Here is a 20,433-nt window from a genome sequence, read left to right as displayed (position 1 = left end):
TTCAGAAAAGGATCTTCGTTTGGACATCAGGAATTCTAAGACTATGCTGAGGACGTGGTGACGCACGTGCGTCCTCTCTGCCCCTTCTCAGCGAGCGCTTCCTGGAAACTGACGTTGGCTTCTCCTCAGAACGCATGGCTACCTCGTTAGTGTGATTTGGGTTTCTGCGCCTGCCTCCAGCCACCTTTCGCAGCACCAAGAAAAAGGGGGAGCTTTCCTGCCCGGCAAGGTGTTCGCTCTGGGCACCTTTCACAAACCCTGAAGCCAAAGTCCCCAGCCTGCCCCTTCCCACTCCCTGGCACTTCCTGCTCATTGGACAGATGATATGAAATACTTAGGGGACCGCGTGTATTTCTGGAGGCTCAATTCAAACATCTTCCTTTAAACCCACACTTTAGACAGAGGAGGTAAGAGACCTGCTGAAACACCCACTTCCTGCTCCTTATGAAAGAAACGAACCACATACATCTGAAGGTGATTAATTGTCTTTATTGAAGGAAAACAAGAAGTCATCAGTCTCGTCATTATGGTAGAAATCTTGATATGTGTACATGATTGTCAAGGCAGAGAATCATTTGCTACGTAGGCCCATTCACAATTTTGCAGAGCCGCAAACCTATGTGGGTTAAACTTCTTGCAGTTTATTACATGCACAGAATAAATGCAATTCCCCTTCTTTTGGACAAGCATGTTTTTACGGAAACATGGAACCATTCACAAGCCTGGTAATAGCAGACGTGGGGACATTCCTGGGTTCAACGTCGGAAGCTTTTGGAAAACATGCTCAGTGCTGGGGAGCTGTGGGGGAGGGCAGCATTGTGTGTGGTGACCAAAGCCAATTGAGAAATTCTTCCAAATTTTGATTCTGGACAGAATGTACCTTTTATGTCTTCCAACCTGAACATGGGACTAAGATAAATGTTTTTGGAAGCATGCGGCCCCACCTTTGAAAACAAATCTCTTCCGTTGCATTTGGACAGCATCTCACTCAACTCGGAGGGCCAAGTACCCTGGGAAGGAGAGCGTGAACGTCCAAGCAGACCCCTATGCCCCAAAGTGCAGGCCCGCCCCGAGGGCCCGGGGGACCTCATTCTGTCCAGATTAAAGTTTTCCTTTAAGACTTATCTAGTGTTTGGGGCTTTCAAGTCCCTGGTAACACCTTATCGCTATGACTGAAGCCTCAAACACTCCTCTCATGTTCTTTTTTCCTGTCCATAAGAAAATAAGATCACCTCTAAGTAAAATGATTGCGTAAATAATCAGAAGACATAATCATTGTAGAAGAAGTTCCCTGGAGACCAAAAGGTTAAAAATAGATGTGATGAATGCAGAAGCGGCATTAGTACGAAGGGTGAACACGACAGTTTGTCCCTTTGGTGTAGAAAGGTAGAGAGAAGCCATTCCACATTTTGCTTTGTCCACAAAACAAGACCTGGCAGCCACATGCTGCGGGTTTGGCTGCCAAATGCACAGCCTTTGGGTTTGGAGAAGAGGGCCGCCCAGGGCCCCAGCCGAGCTGTCCTGCTGCAGGTGGCAGGGAGGGCCGAGAAGGCTGATGCGCCTCCCGCCTCCGGCCAGGCCAGGCCGTGGCTGGCATGCAGGACGCACTTCACTATGGGGCTGGCTCCCGCTGCGACCACGATGTGCAGGAACCACAGTGGAGGTTTGAGCTGAGCGGGCTCGGGCCTCTGTCTTCCGCTCACTCCTCCCGGCCTGCGGTCCGCGGTAGGGGTGTTCAAGCGGACGCATCTGCAGAATGGTTTTCTAGTCTTCAGGAAATAAGTCACCCTCCCTTTAGGAATCTGTTTGCCCACTTCACCTTTTCTATCTTAACTTTTTTGATTTTGAAAACCAAAGGATTGGAATACCTTTTTGCAAATGTCAGGTACATCTGCAGCCCCAACCTACGACCAGGTACCCCACAAAAGAATGGTGGGTTACATACAGGTATATACATTTTTTTTTTTTTTTTGGAGACAAACTGAACAGTGTTTGGTCTGGAATGTGTTTAAGGAAAAGGCCAACTCCGCAGAGTGTGAGTAGAAACAAATGGCATTGTTTCAGAACATGCAAAGGCTTCGTGCACTGTTTGAGTCAGAGAGCTTTCTTTCCATTTGCTGGAAGTGGGACCCTGGGAAAGAGCGCATCTTTTCTCTGTTTACAGACGCGAGGGGCTGCCCTTGCTGGCCCTTGCTTTCTTTTTTCATATTCGAAGGAAACCTGCAGTGCACTGTGGGAGTGGCAGGAAGTAGGGAGGGGTGCTGGCCAGAGTATAGGTGGCCACCCCACTCTCTTGTCTCCAGCCCTGGGGCGGTGGTGGTTCCAGTGCGGCCTCTCCAGCCTGAGACGATGTTGGCCAAAGCTCTGGGTGGCCCATGGGGCGTGGTGGCCAAAGCCTTAAATAATGGGTTTTCGCCACTGGGACAAGGTATTTTCTTTCTGTTCAAAATTGCTCATGAAACATCAAACTTCACTGAGAGAGAGAGGGTCAGTCCTCTGTCAGGAGGGGTCCTTTCGATTCCCTCCCTTCCGTCCCGGGTATCCTTGGCCTTCGTGTCCCCCTCTCCCACCCACAATCCATCTGGGACGTGCTGTGTATCTGTGTAGACGAGTGACCAGGATGAGGTTAGAGCGGGGCAGGTAAACTGAGTCTGAGGCCATATGCTAATCCCTTTCGTCAGATGGCTCATGCTTCCTCAGTGCCGGCACCTGGCCTGCTCAGCTAAGGCATCTTCTTTTGACCCAGGCCGACTGCTGAGTTCCTTGGACACTATGCCAATAGCTAGCTAGAGAGTGGGACCCGTTCAACGGTCACAAGCCCCTGTGCCAGGGGAGCTGCTCCCTGTTCTTGCGGTGAGGTTTTAGAAGTGATGGAATCACCACCTTAGTCAAGAACACAAAACCATGCCTGCTTTTGGGGTGCATGCTTTCTGCACAGTTCTTTTCATTAAAAAAAAAAAAAAAGGGAAATTAAGGGGACACATCCTTTCCATCCTCCTGTGGAGCCAGGGGCAGTAAGAGGTGGTGAAAACTGTCCACTGCAACGGCCGTGAGTGCCTGTGGCACTGCTGTCAATCCACCTGGACACCTTCTTTCTGCAAGGGTTTTCCATGGTCGGTTGAGTGCCTGTCATGTAGGCGGGCCCTGCCCCTCTCAGCTCCAGCTGTCTCTGTCCCACCCCAATGCGACACTCCAAGACCCAGTGTGCCCGAGGGAGGGCAGCGAGCAGCCCAGACTCCAGGGGCCTGGTGAAGAGCAACAAGCTGCTGGTCTGTTGGGGACCGAACTCGCTGTTTCAGACAAGTGCTAGCTTCTCTCACGGCCTCACTGATGAAGATTAGGGAAGCGAGGGAGGGGCAGACAGGCAGGAAAAACCCTTTGAGAACACTATTTCAAAATGTGACATTCAGGTGAGAAGACAAATTCGCTTGCTCTGAGGAGGTGAGGAGACCCACGTGGGCGGTGGAGGTGAGCTCGGGGCTGACGGAAGCGTGTGCTGGGGCCGGGGAGACACACACACTGGCTTCACGGGCGGTATGCATGCGAAATGCTCAGCTACTACTGATGGCATGTGACATCAGTGAGGGTCCTAGGGCCTTGATGGCATGTGACATCAGTGAGGGTCCTAGGGCCTTGCCACCCACTCGACAGGTCTTAACAAGGGCACATTCTCCTCTCGTGTTCTGGCGAAGCATGAATAACACCAAGCACTCAGGCTCTCTCCATAGGGCAAAAGTTCTTCCATATGATGGCCATTTTCTCCTCTTCCTACATCAATAGGAAATAATCTACGTCTGGTGGCATCGAGACCGTATGGACTTGCCTGATGTCAAGTTCAACCTCTGGACTGGAACCAGTCACCGTGTCCTTCTTGCCCTATGTTACCGAGACCTGATGTGCTCCGGGCTGAGCACGGCCAAGGGCTGACCCGCACCGCAAAAAGGACGCCTGCAACAGGGCCTGTCTCTCAGCCGCACTTTTCAGGTAAGACGTACTTTCAAACTCATTGGATGTAACAAGCACCCACACGTCAGCTCTAGAGAATAGTGTCACGAATAACAGACTTGGCTTTAAATGTTGCTTTCCCAGTGCAACTGACCGTGTGCTGCATGACACAAAGGGCTGATGACGATGCAGGTGCACAGTAGAGGTACCAAATTCTGGCGAGAGTGACATCTAAGTACTTGTTTTCTTATGCTGCAGGAACGTGAATGTTCCGTTGCACTTGTTAGCAAGCAACATCCTGCTAAGTCTGGAGAGATGCCTGTTTCCTCAGATTCTCTTTACAAGATTCATTATCATCCTTCTGAATGTGGGGGTTGATGCATATCCAACTCAGGGGACACCTGTTTCTTAACTGTGTCTATTGTTATTTTATAGACTTTTCCAGGCTTTTTATAGATTCTGAAGAGTGGTACCTGATTTCACTCTAGATACACGTGTGGCAGATGCCAAGCAGGACTCCTGCCCACGACGCACGTGGGAACGGGGTGGACCAGCTGCCTTATGCACACCTGCACTGTGTCAAGGAGGCAGAACAGAGCTGCTGAGGCTAACAACACTGTGTGTGTGTGTGTGGGTGGGGGGGCGGCTATCCCTAAACATTATGCATGGACACAGGCCAAAGTGTGGACATGACAAAGATGGCGTAACCAACAGGACCTGCCAAGTCTGGCCAACTGCAGGAACAGGGCATGGGGACAACAGCTTGGAAAGTTGCTGGACCGTCAGGCAGACCTACCAGGACCACGGTGGGACTGAGCTGACGGTGCAGAATGCGGACTCACCCTCGCGAGGCCGTGCCAGCCGAGGGTGGGCTTTTGCAAAGCTGGCATTTGGAGCCACCTGCCTGCCTCTACAAGACAGCATCCTTGAGCCTCCTTGAAAGTGCTTTGCCCTGGGTTCCACACCACGACTGCTCGCTCCTGCACACCTACCCGCCACGTGGGTGAGCGACGTGGCCCGGTCTGCCTGGGACGTTGCAGGCCTGGCACTGAGAGTCCTACGCCCCGGGAAACCCTTCAGTCCTGGCAGACTGGGGCCTTTGGTGACCCCACTCTCGTGGTCTTTGGTTTTCAGATTGCCCTGGTCAGAGGGACAGCTTCGAGCGCCGGCTGGGCCTGGCTCAGGCAGTCTGTGCCATCACTGCAGTGGCCAGTGTCCTGCTTGTTTGGCAGGTCACCTCTCCTTATGACACCAGATCAATGGATTCTTTTCCAAGGCCATTTCCTTCTCCTCCTCCAGATAACATTCATACAAGAACAGAGTAAAAATGTGCAGACACAACTGATGTGAGTTGGAGGCCATTTTAAGTGTAAGATTAGAAACCCATTTTTAAAAAACACAGAGAGAGATTAATTTGAAAACTGCATAGCTGAGAGCAGAGCTTTCATGGGTTACCCCTCGTGAGAAACGGGAGCTGCATGGGAGGTTCCCTTTAAACGAAACGGCATCTTGCTCCTTGGTAAGCACATGGAAACATGCGCTGGGCGGGAGTCTCCTTCACAGCAAGTCCAGCCTCTGAAGTTCAGCCTGGAGGGAACAGGCTTCTTAATTTCTGACCGCTGATGGCAAGAGGCCCCTCGGGTTTCCAGCTGGCGAGGGGTTTGCTGGAGGAGCTGCCAGGAAAGGTTTTCTGCAGGTTCCCTCCCAAAGCGTCCTGGAGAGAGGACAGCTCTGCAGGACCGCTGAGCTGCCCTGCTGGAGAGCTGGCCCTCACAGAACGGGGCAGAGCGGGAGGGCGAGAAGTAAAGTGCACTCTTCACCTGGGAGACGGATTCTCCATCCTCTTGTTAGAATTTTAAAAAATACCTTGAAATTCGCCTTGGAGGAAAAAAAATCTCTTATAGGTTAACATAAAATTTACTACAATAAGCAAAAGATATATAGGACATGTAACTAAGAAGTATAAATTGCAAGGTCATATTTCTTAAAAAGGAAAAAAATGAAACCCTAATGCACAATATTTACCAATACTTAAATAATCCAGTTGAAACCTTTTTGTCATTAATAAAAAAAAAATACATCGTAGACGGTTACTTATACTAAGAAGGGCGGAAATGACAGGAATTGGGGAAAGGACGCGCAGGAAGTCCATTCCATCAAAGCTTCGCAAGATTCATATATACAGCACCAGATCCTATTAAATCAGCTCCCTGGAGTCAGTACAGTTTGTGAGAAATGAACACTTCAGAATTGCAGTATAAAATATGGCCATAAAAAACATCTGTCTTCCAGTCCTGTGCAGGAAGGCGCACCATGCAAGGTGGGATCACTCTGGAGCGGCTGGTGGCGCTGGTGGGCCCTAGAGACCCCCTTCCCTGGCCCCGCCTGAGGCCCCACCCCCCCAGCGTCCCACCTCCAGAGCCAGTCACTTGCTTCCGGAGTGCACTGTCGTCACAGTGGTGGGCCTCGGTCTCCGCTCCGCTCCCACTGCTGAGACCCCCGAGGAAGAGGAAATGAAACTACAGAGCGTGGAGGGTGCCAGACCTGCAGGGGACAGTGGACACAAGGGTTCAAAGCTTCAGGAGGAAATACTCACTCCCCGGCCCCCTGCAAGGATTTGTTGAGGGTGGGGAAGTCAGTCCTTTAGGCGCTTGATTCAAAGTTTTTAGTGCATAAAAAAATCAAGGAAAACATTTGCAATGTGTCCAAAACATCTTCTTCTGAGACCCAGCCCTGCCCTCCTTTTTTCGTTATAACTCTTTTCTACTTGAGTAAGACATGGTTTAGCCACCCTAACATGACAGGTGCCATTTACTGAGCACTTACTACGTATGAGGCCTCGGGCTAGGTGTTGAATGCACACTGTCATTATGAGACCTGTTTCTTACAGCAGCTCCATGAAGTAGGCATTTTAAGAATGAAGAGAAAATGTGCTACCCCTTCTGACCTCTGCTTGGTGAGTGGTCTGTACTTTTGGCTAAGACATGTTTGTGACACAGAGCACATTGAAACGGGGCTGTTTTTCTATTCCTGTGTGAACTCAGCAACACTCTAGCCTGGAAAAATCCCTCACAGACTGCACCACACCGGTCCCCGAGCAGATGTGCTGGGACCAGAAAGTCTGGGTGCGGGACAGCTTAGCTCCAGGGGTGCATGTCCCTCTGAACTTCGCAGGCTCAGACACAGGTTGAGCCATAAATAAACGATTAAGATGGCTTTGCCCTCAGTGACATAACTTTCCACACCGAGTGAAGGATAATGAACACTGCGATTACGTAGATTGCAAAGCCAATGCATTTCATATAAACCAGCTCCGGTTATCATCGTCCTCATCAAAAAGTATATCTGAAAAGTCAGTGACATCAGGCTGTCAGGAGTCTCTGCCATCCCCTCCTCAGCTCCTAAGAGTGACTCACAATGACAAGCAAATCAGAGGGCAAGCAGACAGACATGGACGTGCGGGACTGGAGCGACGGACTTCTCATAACAAATGGAAATAATCATATGTAGAGTTGTGTGAATATTAAAAAATTAACTTTGGGAATATAAGTTGGTACAGCCACTATGGAAAACAGTATGGAGATTCCTCAAAAAATTAAGAACAGAACTACCATATGACCCAACAATGTCTCTTCTGGGTATCTACCCTCAAATTTTGAAAACACTTATTTACAAAGATATATGTACCCCTATGTTCATGGCAGCATTATTCACAGTAGTCAACACATGGAAGAACCTAAGTGTCCTTCAGCGGATGACTGGATAAAGGAGATGTGATCCATATATACGATGGAATACTACTCAGCCATAAAAAAGATGAACCATTGCTGTTTGTGACAACACTGATGGATCTTGAGAGTTTCATGCTAAGTGAAAGAAGTCAGACGTGAAAGAAAAGAACCACAGGATTTCACTCGTATGTGGGATATAAAACAAAAAGCAACAAATGAACAAACAAAACAAACAAAAAAACAAACTCACAGACACAGACAACAGAATGGTGGTTTCCAGGGGGGAACAGAGGTGGGGGGAAGGCGAAGCGGGTAAAGGGGGTCAAGTACATGGCGACAGAAGGAGACGAAGCTTCGGGCAGTGAGCACATATTAGAGTGTACAGATGTCATATTATAAAGATGTACATCTGAAACTTATTTAATGTTATTAACCAATGTTACTGCAATACATTTAATTTTAAAAAATATATAAAAACTCTATTTTTAAAAATTAAATCATGCCCCAGAGTTGCTGGGAGTACTAAATGGGATAAATTATTGAAAGTGCCTGATACACGGAAGGTACTCAGCAAATGACAAGTGCCCTCCTTTCCACCCCAGATTTGTCTTAAATGCCAATTGAAAAGTTGTTTTTGCTACATACGCACAATCTTTTTGGCTGGCCAGACTGAGGCTGCTCGAAACGCTTGCATTTGAACTGTCCAGGCTGCTACCAAGATGGAGTTTTCTCATATGCCTCACGACGGCTGTGGCATTAAATGCTTGCTGAAATTTAAGAAAGGAAAAAAGGAGACAAAATATTCTAGTTAATTAAAAAGATTCAGAATGTCAATTATTATTTCTCCTGTGACTCTAAGCATTTCAAACTTCTAAAAATGTTCTCATGATACTCTAGAAAGGAAATTTATATTGCCCCCTGTTTTAAAATTACATTAATGTATCTGATCCCTCCCCCCATCAAAATATATTTTGGAGATTTAAAAACATAGTTTTCTTCTGACGTAGTAAACATATGGAATAAATGTAAACCAATTCTCTATAATTTAAAAGAAGTGACTTTTAGAATAAAAGGCATTATAGTAATGTGGTACCTTAAAACGTAACATTTTACAATAGTTTTTATTTTCCTATGATTGGTGCTTTTGTCCCAGATAATAGCATTTCCTCTGAATAAAAGAGGTCTGGGTTATTAATTTTGTTTTTGTATGGTGGCTCTTAATTACCCACACGATTAGGATCACAGGCGGTGATAACAAAAACGTTGGTTTAAATCCATCACATTTTTACCAGAAAACACTGATGAGTGCAACTCAGATTTCCTGTTTTTTTTTCTCCTTGGTGTCACTTTAATATAAGTTGACTATTCAAAGTTCCAGCAAAGTGGAGAAAGACCATGTCCTTAAGACCCAGCGAACGAGTCAGAGCTCTCAGTAAGGCTGGTTCTGATCCTCAGAGGGGACTATCAAACCACAGACGTCACCCCTCTCACGCTGTGACACTCTTTTAAAGTCTGCATCATTATCGGTGAAAATTAGCAAAATTATTTGGGGGAGGTTCTGAGGATTTTCATCAAACTCGGGTGACTGTAACCTTTAGACACGAGAAGCGCTCCAGTGGCCGGGCGCTCCACGCGGGCGGTCACACTCACGGGGCCGAGCGCCACGGGACTTACCCTCCACCTGCTCTTGGCGAAATTCTTCCTGATCTGGGCGCTGACGGACTCGTGGATGTTCTTGCTCAGGGCTGTGTCACCGGCGATCCTGAAACAGAGGTGGAGACGCTTCTTCAGAGAGTTTTTGGGGTCCGTGGACACTGGAGCTGCTTTCCATGGGAAGCCCCCGCCCGACCCTTTCCTGAGGTTCGCTGACACGCTGAGAGGCTGGCTTGTCACGGCATTCCAGGCTGCTTGCTCCACCCCACGGCTGTCTGAACACACAGGTCTGCCACCCCCGCACTCAGGCCCTGCCCCACCTCTACTCTGCGCCCTCTCCAGATGGGGCAGCACCTTCGCGGCTGACCTGCCTGGCTCTCCTTTTACTGACGCTCATTCCTGCAACATCAGTATCCACGATGACAACGCAACCTGAACTGTTTCCACTGTCCTCCCTCCCCTCCGGCTTTACCTGCACCATCTTCAACGTGTTCCCTGACCGCCTGACCAGGATCCGCACTCAGGGCGGTCCGCCCAGCTTCCTCCTGCCGAGGCCTCTCCTCTGCCTTCTCCGGGCCCTCTGTCCCGTGGACCCGTAGCGCCCTTCTGGTTCCACCCTAGCTGAGGTCAGCTCCACAGCTTCCTGCTCACCCACAGCCACACCTGGGTGCCCCTCAGCTTCTCTGTGCTCAGTGGGAGGGTGACCAGCCTTAGCTCAGCCCTGCTCGGCGCCTCTACTCCTGAATCTCCCAGATGAGCTCTCGTCAACGCCAGGGCCACGTCCGCTCTACGCTCAACTGGGTCCTTGATGTTACTGGGCATCATTCTTGCTTGTTCTTTAGCCCTTGATGAGTGGACAGGTGGGTCTGCTCTCCACCTCCTGTCCTTGGAGCTCCCCTAATCTTGAGACTTCCTGCCCCAGCTTCCCCCGCTCATTCTCTCTCTCTCTCACCTTACGCCTCCCTCCGCTCTCCCTGGGCTGACAGCCCCTGGGTTACTGACCCCCTGCAGGTCACTCCCGGCCCTTCTCCCGCACACACGTCCCTTCTCCACCTCATGCCATCCTCACTCTACATGCAGCCACTGGCCTCCCCGGAGCTCGAAGGAAGCTGTGCTTTGCCCTTAAGTCTCCTGGGCTTGGGTCCCTCCATCTTCCCTTTCCTTTACACCAAACTACGAGATTCTAGGTTGATATCTGATGCCCAAGAAATAGTTTCTTGAATCTCAGAGAAGTTAAGGGGCAGACGGGTGCTGGGGACACTGAGCACCCTTTCTGGCTGGAAGGTGACTGGTGAGTAAGGAAATCTGTCGTCTCTCAGAACCAGAGGGTCCTGGACACAAAACAGCCTGGATGCCAGACTACTATGTCCAAATACGTCCAAATAGTTTGGGGAGGTGAGAGGAAGAAGCCTGGGGCTTATTCGACAAGAAAGCATCCCTGAATAAAATACGCGCTCCTGGCCACCCAGCCTTTCACTTTGGAACTGCAAACATGGTTGGTGGCCTGGACATGGAGTCTGCGCCAGGCTGAGCCTAAGTTGTGAACACAGTCTGCTGTTCCCGCTGAAAGCAGCTCGCCCTACACAGACTCTTCCTCCCAGCGGGACCAAAGACCTTGGGCAAGAGGACACTCAGAACCTAGCTGACGTGACCTCAGTTTCCGTGTCCATCAACCATCAGTCAACCTCTCTCCCTAGACACACAGTGAATGGAAATCGGGTATCTGAGGGGGCACCCCATCTGAAACGGGAGTGGCCGCAGCTACAGGGCGTGGGCATCTCTGTGAGGCTTTTCCCCCTGGAGAGGGCATGTGGGTTACTTCCTCCTGCACTGTTTATAAAGGATCCATCCTCAGGAGAGGGGGCCGTTCCACCCTGCCCGTGGCCAGCTCTTTCTTGGAAACGGCCGCACAGAAGTGGTCGGAAGTACGGGATTCCTGGGGCAGAGCGCGGCCGCAGGGCAGAGCCGCCCTCCAAACCAAACAGATCAGTGGGCGGGCAGGGAGACTCCCTTTTCTGTGGGTGAGCAAGGGCCGAAATGGAAGGAAAATGCACACTTCCAATTATTTCAGGAATGTTCCGTGCGTGTGGGCCACAGCCCCAGGGAGTGCTGCAGCTGGGGAAGAGTCAGGCAGGGTAGACGGTGGCCCAGAGGCTCTCGTTGGGCGTCTTCCTGGGGTGCCCTGACAGCATAGGACCTCCCCCCAAGGACGACACCACGATGGAAACGGCCACTGCTGCTCACAGGCCAGGAAGGGTACGACGACAACATGTGACGCTCACGGTCTGTGTGCTACTGGCTTTCGCATCACTCACCAACAAAATGAGGTATTCATCTTAGAATTGGAAGGGGCCTTAGTTGTCACTTCACTTGTCTCAGGAACTGGACAATGCTTCCGGCACGGGCGAATCCCCTTCTAAACCTGCGTGCACACACTCACGCACGGCTGCAGCGCCCACATTCCCCTCGGGTCTCTCACGTCCTTTGCTTTCCAGTCGTTACCTCTACTCCGACACTGCAGGCAGCATTTGTATAAATCGCACGTGTCTTTCTCCACACAGAGCATCACACTCAGCCTTCCTTGCCTTTAGGTGCTTTTGTGTTTTGTACACAGGCTGCTCTGCCTCCACGGCTCTGATTTCGCATTTTTCTAGCCACTTGCTCAAGACAGGCTTGATGATGAGTGTGCATATCCCAGGCTCCTGAGCTGTGCCCTAATTCCTAAATCCAGCTTAGCTGGCTGGGGCTAGCAGGGTGGAGGGTGGCGGCGGGGGGCAGGGGGGTCTCTGTGAACACTGAGAAGGCTGCAGGTGCTACCCCGGCCTGGCCAACAGACCAGGTCCCCAAGGGGGCCGCACTGCTGCTGCCATGGAGCACTGTGCCATCTGGGACACTGATGCCCAGGATCGTCACTTGGTTTGTCACTCAAACTGGAGCTTGAGGATCAGAACAACCTGAACCTGATAAATGAACTCTGTCAAGGTGTTCCCTGTAACCAGGAATCGGTTCCCACATGCCATTGCTGTTCCCTAATCTTTGGCTGCCAGCAAGCTGCCTGTTGGCTCCTTCCCACGCACCACCAAGAGAAAGGCAAAGCCTCAAGCGAGGTGTTCAGGAAACATCCGGTAAGAGGGCTCAGTGCCCCCTAAGAGGAAAGCTTTGCAAGGAGCCCTGTCCTGGCCGGAGTGGTCTGTTTTGAGGCTGGAGGAAGGCGTCTGTGAATTCCAGAGGCCCCTCCCGGCCCTAGAAGGCCGCGATTAAGCTGGAAGAGCAAGTGCAGAGTGAGACACGCTGCCACGGCTTCCAGAATGGTGATGTTAGTAGAGCTACGACCACTGGTACCATCACTCCGCCCTCTGCCTGCCGCCGCCCTCGGCTGGACCCCAGGCAACCTTACATACAAGTAGCACACATATCATATGCGCAGCCGAGTGGGGTGTTTGATTGATGCTTCAGTCAAATGCATTCTTTTTTTTAAAAATCATTTTCCAATGTTTGATTTCTTGGGAATTTTGATATGAACAGTAAAAGTTATGAAGTACTGGGGGAAAACCCCTCTGAAGGAGGAAGGCATTGATTTGTGCAGCTCACGTGCTAACACGTCTTAATGCGACCCAGGCTGATGACCGGGAGGTCTGTCTCTAGCTCAACCTCCTTCCTGAGCTGCAGACCCATTCGGCAAAGCGCCCAGCACAGGTCTCCACCTGGACGACCCCAGCTCCGCCCTCGTTCTCGCTCACGCAAGCCTGCTTCGCTCCCAGCGCGATCGTCCTCCCAATCTCAACTGAAAAGTAAATGACCTTGCCTCAACCCCCTGCCCCACCAGCTCTCGCCTTCTCACCCACAGCGCTCTGCCCAAGACCCGCAGCTTCCTCATCCCGGAGGTCCCTCTCCAGTCTTCTCCACCTCTGCCCATCCCTGTGGTGCTGGGCAGGCCACCTGCACCTTCCTGCCTCCCTGCCAGCCCCACCTCCACAGCTCATCCTCTAGCCTGCAGCCAGGCTGAGGTTTCTGAAACGCAAATCTGATGACCCCACTTAAAACCTGCTCAGGGGGCTCCCACTGCCTCAAGGGGAAAGTATAAACTCCTCAGTACAATAATAAAATAATGGTGACTCATATAGATTAAAGATTTATTACCTACTAGGTACTCTTCTTTTTTGTATGTATTATGTTGTTTAATCCCTAGGAAAGCTCTGAACAATGTTCCAAAATGGGTGCTCACGGTGCTTTAATAATAGCTTAATGAAGTAGTTCCTATGTGCCAGACACTGTGCTAAACCCTTTACGTGCGCTATCTCAATTATTCCTTATGTCAGTCCTGTAAACTAGGTATCATTATTCTCATTTTAAAGATGAGAAAATTGGGGCTCAGAGAAGTTAATATATAAACCCCAAATCACAGCTAGATGATAGTGAAGCTGGGTTCAAAACTAGTAAGTGGTACAAAAACAAGGTAGCCTTAAGAACACTGCTGAAAACGTCGCACATAGGCTAACTTGAAAAGCATCTCAAAAAAAAAAAAATATATATATATGTATATATATATATATACATATATATATATATATAAAACTTCAATTCATTTAACTACTGAGTAATAAACTCAAGGAATAAAACTCCCATCTTTATGCCTTGTTGGGCAATTAACTTCAATAAAAATGATCTTAAAAAAATTTCACGTGAAGTGAGAAAGCTACAGCTATCTTTAGCACACTTAACTTGTCATTAGTGCATTTAGAAGACTGCATCCCGAGGGAACAAGAGATTTCAAGTGCTCGTTTGGGGAAAGGACTCCCTCCTCCCACTGGCTGGAGGGAGGAGCGGCCACTACCCGTGGCCTTCACAGTTAGCGACAGCCAGCGGGAAGCCGACCCTGGGAAGACGGCAGACACACGTCTAGGGCGCGATCTTCCTTACCATGGGTGCCGAGCTGCCTGCTCACACGTGTATCTTTTATTCGGATCCTTCTCCATCAGATTCCGAATGAAATCTTTTGCTGTTCAAAAAGAAGCACAGGGGAAGGAATCAGTCTGTGGCTTGAGACATGATACCATGATATGACAAGGTGTCTCAGAGTGTCATGTGTCACATGAAAACTACGGGACCGGCCTTCCACATACCCTACAGTATACTGAACATGAAGCACCAGCATTTGGGGAAAAGGAACGCCAAGGTTTGGGACTCTCCGTGGTGACCTGCCAACAAAGAGACAGACAAGCCGGGCCTGAAACTCTACTTTCCCAGCTCCAAGTTCCTTCTCTCTGGCAGCCAGTGATACCTTTGGTTCAGAGATGACATCTCTTTGCCATCGTGAGCCTTTCATTCAGCTCGCTGCTGTCATAGCAAGCTTTCTCATTGATGTCCTCTCCATGTTTTAGATGTCATTGATTCAACAAAACCCCCTGAGCACCTACTAAGCTGGCCAGGTCCTGGCATAGGCGACACAGTGAGGTGTGCCCTTGTGGGAAGCAAAGAGTGCTCGGAGGCCCAAGACGGGGTATGACCCAGTAGCAGGACACAGAGAACACGGGGGATGGTCACAGAATCAGAAGATGACACCCATGCACCAAGCCAAAAATCTGCAGCCTCCTAGGGTCTGACAGCTCACTGCCCCGGGCCTGGGGGAAGGCTGAGCTCTTCTCGGCTAGGAAGTGAAATACTCGCTGTAAGGTTCTCTGCGCAAGCCTTGGAGAACTGTACTCTGGAACCCAGGGTTTGGAAGACAGGAAGAATGAAGTGATGTTCCTAGTCAGGAGGGGATAACGCAGACAACAGAACGCAGTCTCTGAACAGCTCGTCGGTGAGTACAAGCTCTGTTCCAGTTATCATTTCCTTTGATCCTTGAACCACCCTCCATGGTGGGGAGGATCACTTCCACCCTCATTGTATCGGTGAGGAAACAGGCTTGAGAAATTTTGTCAGTTTCCGTGGGACTTAATTTTGATCTTTATCTCTGAGAAATAAAATGGTGAACTTCCCTGGGAATATTTCAGTGTGGCATGGTAGCTGGGACATGGGTTCAAATCCCAGCTCTGCTATTTACTGTGTGACTTCAGTCAAGTTATTTCACCTTCTGGGGCCTCGGTTTCCTCATCTGTCAAATGGGGATAATAGTTATCCCATTTGATAGGTTGTCCTGAAGACGAAGCCAGGTAGCATATGTGTAGAGCTCATAGTGCTCGGCACACAGTAAGCAGCCGGTGAACGTTAGCTGATATGGTTTTCCCCTGCAGCATGCAGAGCAGGGCGAGGGTAGGGATTGTGAAGGAGTGAGCCCCTGTCCCATGGCCTGGCTCAGGCCCAGTGTCCCAGCCTGTCTTCTGCTTTGCAAGTCAAGTCCAAGGATGAAGCTTCCGAGGGAGACCCAGGGACATCCTGAGTCCCCAGGGCCTGTCAGGGTCGAGTGGTCTGGGTGTAAAGTCCCAAGGCCACCCACAGGGAGCAGGATACCTACCAGAGTCGGAGATGTCATCCCAGTAGGGGGAGTCGAACTCATATTCGGCCTTGAGGATTTGTTCGAAGAGCTTGGAGTCATTTTCATCATAAAAAGGAGGGTAGCCACAGAGCCTGCAAGACAAGACGGAGTAAGGATGTGAAACGCTGCGCCTCAGAATGGTGCCGGACACCTTGCCTGCGAGGGAGAGCGCGCTCGCTGCAGCAGACGCCCGCGCTGCGCTGCTGCAAACACAAAGTCAGCGCAGGAGTCGCATGTTCTCAGGGCACAGGCGGCACAGAAGAAATCTGTGACTTAATAAACCCCCCGAAGGCTAACTCAGGTGCTAATCCAAGGTAAATACATATATTTAACTCCCCCTGGACTCTTTTTACATTATTTAACACAGAGTCCCACACACCCTAAAAGCCTGACAGCCCTCAGTGTACGACCGCTATTGATCTTATTATCTGTAATACTGTCTCTAGTAGATGATGGGTTCGTAGGAAAAAACACCAAAATTTATGTTTAATATGCATTTTATGGTCCTTCCGGATTCATTTGGTTTAACAAATCATCATAAGAAGAAAAAGAAATCCTATAATCTTGAGTACCAGGTTGCCACGTCAGCACCCTACCATGCCCAGACGGTTACGGCTTGCCCAAAGACTGGCAGTCGGTAAAAGCAGAAGTTGGCCCAAATTGAATACGATCGCTGTTTTCCTCTGAACCTTTCCAAAGTTGAGTTTTAAATTGGGGTGTTGGTGAAAGTAACATATAGTTCCAGAGATACCAACAGTCATCTGGCAAATATCAGAGAAGCGAAAATTTTTATTAAATATCCCAAATACAATTTGTTCTGTAAAATCATGGATTCTCACTCCAGTTCACCTCCAATGTGACCTTCACCATTAGTAGGACATTGACGCATTTTCTTGACCCAAATTTCCTTATCTGAACATGAAAAGGACAAACCAGAAAATTCCCAATATTCTCTCCAGCTTTAAGGTGCTGTGGCTTTATGACTCCCTGTCCCAATTCATTTGGCTGGCCAAGACCCAGGGAAAGATGTTGGACATGCTTGAGGCCCACGTGGGGCAGGGACAGGTTCAAGTTGGGGCTGGACAGCGGGAAGGGGTGAGATTGAGGCTGTGGCTGTGAGTGACAGAGCAGAAGGTAGGGCTGGATTCCTAAAGTCCAGGTGTAAAGCTGGATGGCACAGAACTCACCCAAGACGACCCAGAGGGTGGCAGCCACAGTGGGAGTTCTGTCCCCACACGAGCCATGAACCTTCCCACAAAACCAAACTTTTTTTTAAAACACAGCTACAGCCTAGAGACCAGCTTAATGAAAACAAATTAACAGTAATCAACAGACTCCAGGCCAGCGAGAGATGAGGTCTGTCGGCAAATAAGTTTAATAAAGATTTTAATCAGCCTCGGTACAGTCATTCCTCGGCCGCTCCCGCACGACAGGCAGTATCACCAGCCAGGCTGCATAGGGGACCGGCGGATGACATTTTCAAAGGCTGTGAGACCTGTGGTCTGATAAGATTCTAAATCATCTATTCCCACAAGGCTGATTTAGAAGCCAAGTGCCTGGAAAATTTCATTTTTAAAGATTTGCTGCTTTTGGCGAAATGAATAAGAGCCAGTGCTTCTGAAACCACCAAGCACATATTTCTCTGCTCAGGAAGCCCTGGAGCCGGGAGATGGAGATGCGAATGTTTCCCATAACGAGGATTTGGGCTAAAAGAAATGTGCATATTAGGAAAAGCAGACAGAGCAAAATGTTAGTTCATCTTGGAAAATAACTAAGTTTTCGATTTGTGAGGTTTTTGTTTATTAACAACGGAGAATGTTTTACTTTACAGTTTGGCTTTCTTTTCAAGGAAAAAAAATCTTTAAGAAAATTCCAAGAAAGATTTATTCTTCTTGTGCCAATTTTTTTAATGTATATCGCAATTTCTCCTGGTTTTAGCTCTTTTCTTGGAGGGAGGGGTGACATGATACTCTGTTTATGCGGCTGTACTGAGGACGGAAGAAAAGGAAATAGATCTAGCTTGGAGACTAAATAAATTAAAATTAAGAAAGAGGATTTTAAAGGAAGGATTGTAAAAGAAGAGAAGAGCGAAGAGAAGCAGTGAAATCGACCTCAGATGTAGGCATTTCCCGGCGCTCCCTGGCGGGCCATTTCCATAGGAGGTTTGTGCGGCCGTCCAAACAGGAGAAATAACAGTTTGGGCTGTTGATCTCCACATGCAGACCACTGACATCTGTGGTCCCGGACCTGCCTATTTGCAGGTTTAATCTCTGCATGATTATTTTACATATAAAACCACTTAAATAACCTACAAATTATCTCACCATGGGTACTTAAAAACAGTAAAGGCATTCCTAATTCTTCTATACCTAAAGTTTATAGTTTAGAGTAACATTGAAACTTGCTGACCCAATGACCACTGGCCATGCCCACTATAGACAACACACCTTCGCGGCCTTGTCCATCACCTCCACCCTTGGCATCAGGACAGTCGCCCAGGGAGGGCACTCACACCTTCCAGCCTCTCCTTTGCTATTTAGTTTGCCATCTTATGTACTTGTGGCATACTTATGCAAAGGACTAGATTCTGGTTTAGCCTTGACTGAGCACTTATTTTGGGTCGAGAACTCCACTAAGAGCTTGGCTGCATTATCTCACTGAAAATTCATTCCCCCAGGGAGGAGTCCCTGACACCCCATTTGTCCTTCAGAGCCACTGTCTACTCTGCTCTGTTGCTGGAAGGCTGACCTGTACGGACAGCTGGATAAGAGGAGAACCCCAACATCAGGTAGAGGTCAGCCAGCAGGGCCCCCAGCGGAGATGGTAAAGGAAGGCAGGAGTCAGGGATGGGGAGGAGCTGCCCTGGGCCCTCTCGCTGAGCACTCAGGCTGGCTTCAGCCCTTGACTGAGGGCTGCTGCTCGTCCGGGGGGTGGACCCAACCAGCCTCTCCCTCAGGTTCTGATACCCACTCCCTGCGTCACCTCATCCCCTTGGGTCTAGGCGTGTTTAGGGCCCAGTTCCTATAAAGCTTGGGGTCACATGCTGTCCTTTGCGGTTCCCTAATCTATACCCCTGTACACAGTCCCTTGTACGATTCTCATGTTCAAGGCAAAGAAACTAACATGCGACAAAGTCAGGACTCCGGCCCCACTTGTCTGCGGCCTGTGTTCTTGACCATCCCGCTTACCCACTGGAGAGAAGGAGGCTTGAGAACTGAACCTTATGCTTCGGCCTCGACTTCAAGTAACAGGAAGCCCCTCAAAAGTACAGACAGAGGAGGTACATGGGAGATGGCTTTGCAGCTGTCTGGAGGGCAGATTTGAGGCAGGAAGACAAGTTAGCAGCTGTACCAGGCAAAGGAAGGACAGGAAGCCACAGGTGGTGGTAGCTGAATCGGGGGTGGAGTGGGGGGTGGGACAGAAAGGTCCCTAAAGGAGTTGAGAGAGGACACCAGGAGGGTCTGGGCTCTTCCAGGGTGCTGAGTGAAGCCAGGGTGACACTCAGATCTCCAGCAGGGACAACTGGAGCTGCCATCATCGTGGTGGAGAACAAGGAGGAAAGGTGGGGCCAGGGCTGGCCCCGAGGCATCACCAGAGCGCCTGGCAGTTCCTACTTCTCCTGAGTAGACATGGCCCCACTTAGGGAACAGCTGTTGTGTGTGTGTGGAGGGGGAGCCTGACCCACCACGAGGGACCCGTAAGCAGCCTGACATCAGTAGTAATTAGCTCTAGTAATCATAGAGCTAATGGCTATCGCCTAGGCTTGGGCTGAAGACCCAGAGAGGCTGGGAAGACAGTGAGCTGCTAGTACAAATACAGAGAGAGTCGCAGAGATGCCAGGAGGGGGAGCCCAGCTCGGAGGTGTGGCTGTGAGAGGGGCCAGTGCCTGGGGTGGTAACAGTGTCCAGGGCTTCTGTTCAGTCCACGCAAAGCCCTGCGACAAATCTCTTTTCCTTAAGGTAACTGGAAAGAATCTGTTCCTTGAAACTAAAAGCATCAACACCCCAGAGGATAAGATGAGCAATTCTGTTCAGGCCGTGGTGAGCTGGATCAGGTGCGTATAAAGGCGGCCAGCAGGCAGCTGGGGACACAGGCCTGAAGCCAGGGACTTGGTCTGGTCTGGGGATGCTAAGTTGAAGCCATCAGCATTTGCATGAAAGCTGGGAGTGGATAAGATCACTCAGTGAGAAGCTAGACACAGGAGATGTGGACAGATCCTCCACAGGCTTATCTGGCCCACAAGTGTTTTGTTTGGCTAGCAGTAACTGACAACTGTGACTCTGAACGTTCACAGTGCTGGCCCAGTCAGTTCACCACAGTCCCCACGACTCCCTGTTACGCCCAGCTGGTTACATGTTTACATCACCCACCACCTGGCCCTCCACACCCTAAGTTGATGACTTCGAGTCAAGGGCCCAGGGTAGAGGTCTGGAGAAGGCAACTCTAAGGGGGACGAGGGGCCGCAGTGCTGGGTTAGGTACCTGTGCCTGCAAGAGCTGCATAGGTGAGCCCTGCCGGCCAGACTCCACAGCCCAGGTGCCGAAGGCAGCCTGTGTGTGTGTGTGTGGTGTGTATGTGTGTGCTGTGTATGTTTATGTGTGGTGTGTGTGGTGTACGTGGGTGTGG

The 20,433-nt window shown here is 49.9% G+C and overlaps 1 protein-coding gene across 3 annotated transcripts in view; it reads right to left on the bottom strand.

Annotated features, from left to right (window-relative positions):
* Positions 1–469: 469 nt before the first annotated feature.
* CAMK1D (calcium/calmodulin dependent protein kinase ID) overlaps positions 470–20,433 on the bottom strand; it is a 351,409-nt gene continuing 331,445 nt past the window's right edge. For 2 of the 3 annotated variants that reach the window (XM_039877390.1, XM_039877393.1), the window contains 5 exons: positions 15,787–15,899; positions 14,250–14,328; positions 9,351–9,438; positions 8,326–8,443; positions 470–6,489 (listed from right to left, as the gene is read on the bottom strand). In XM_039877390.1, coding sequence (XP_039733324.1) covers positions 6,371–6,489; positions 8,326–8,443; positions 9,351–9,438; positions 14,250–14,328; positions 15,787–15,899 — 517 coding nt within the window. In that variant the 3' untranslated portion in view covers positions 470–6,370. Of the gene's footprint in view, positions 6,490–8,321; positions 8,444–9,350; positions 9,439–14,249; positions 14,329–15,786; positions 15,900–20,433 lie in introns of all 3 variants that reach the window. The other variant, XM_039877392.1, reaches the window with a different exon arrangement.

Source organism: Pteropus medius, unplaced genomic scaffold (assembly GCF_902729225.1).
Source record: "Pteropus medius unplaced genomic scaffold, Ma_sr-lr_union100, whole genome shotgun sequence".
Taxonomy (NCBI): Eukaryota; Metazoa; Chordata; class Mammalia; order Chiroptera; family Pteropodidae; genus Pteropus; species Pteropus medius.
Note: the sequence above shows the minus strand (reverse complement) of the source record. Positions and strands in the feature narration are given on the sequence as shown.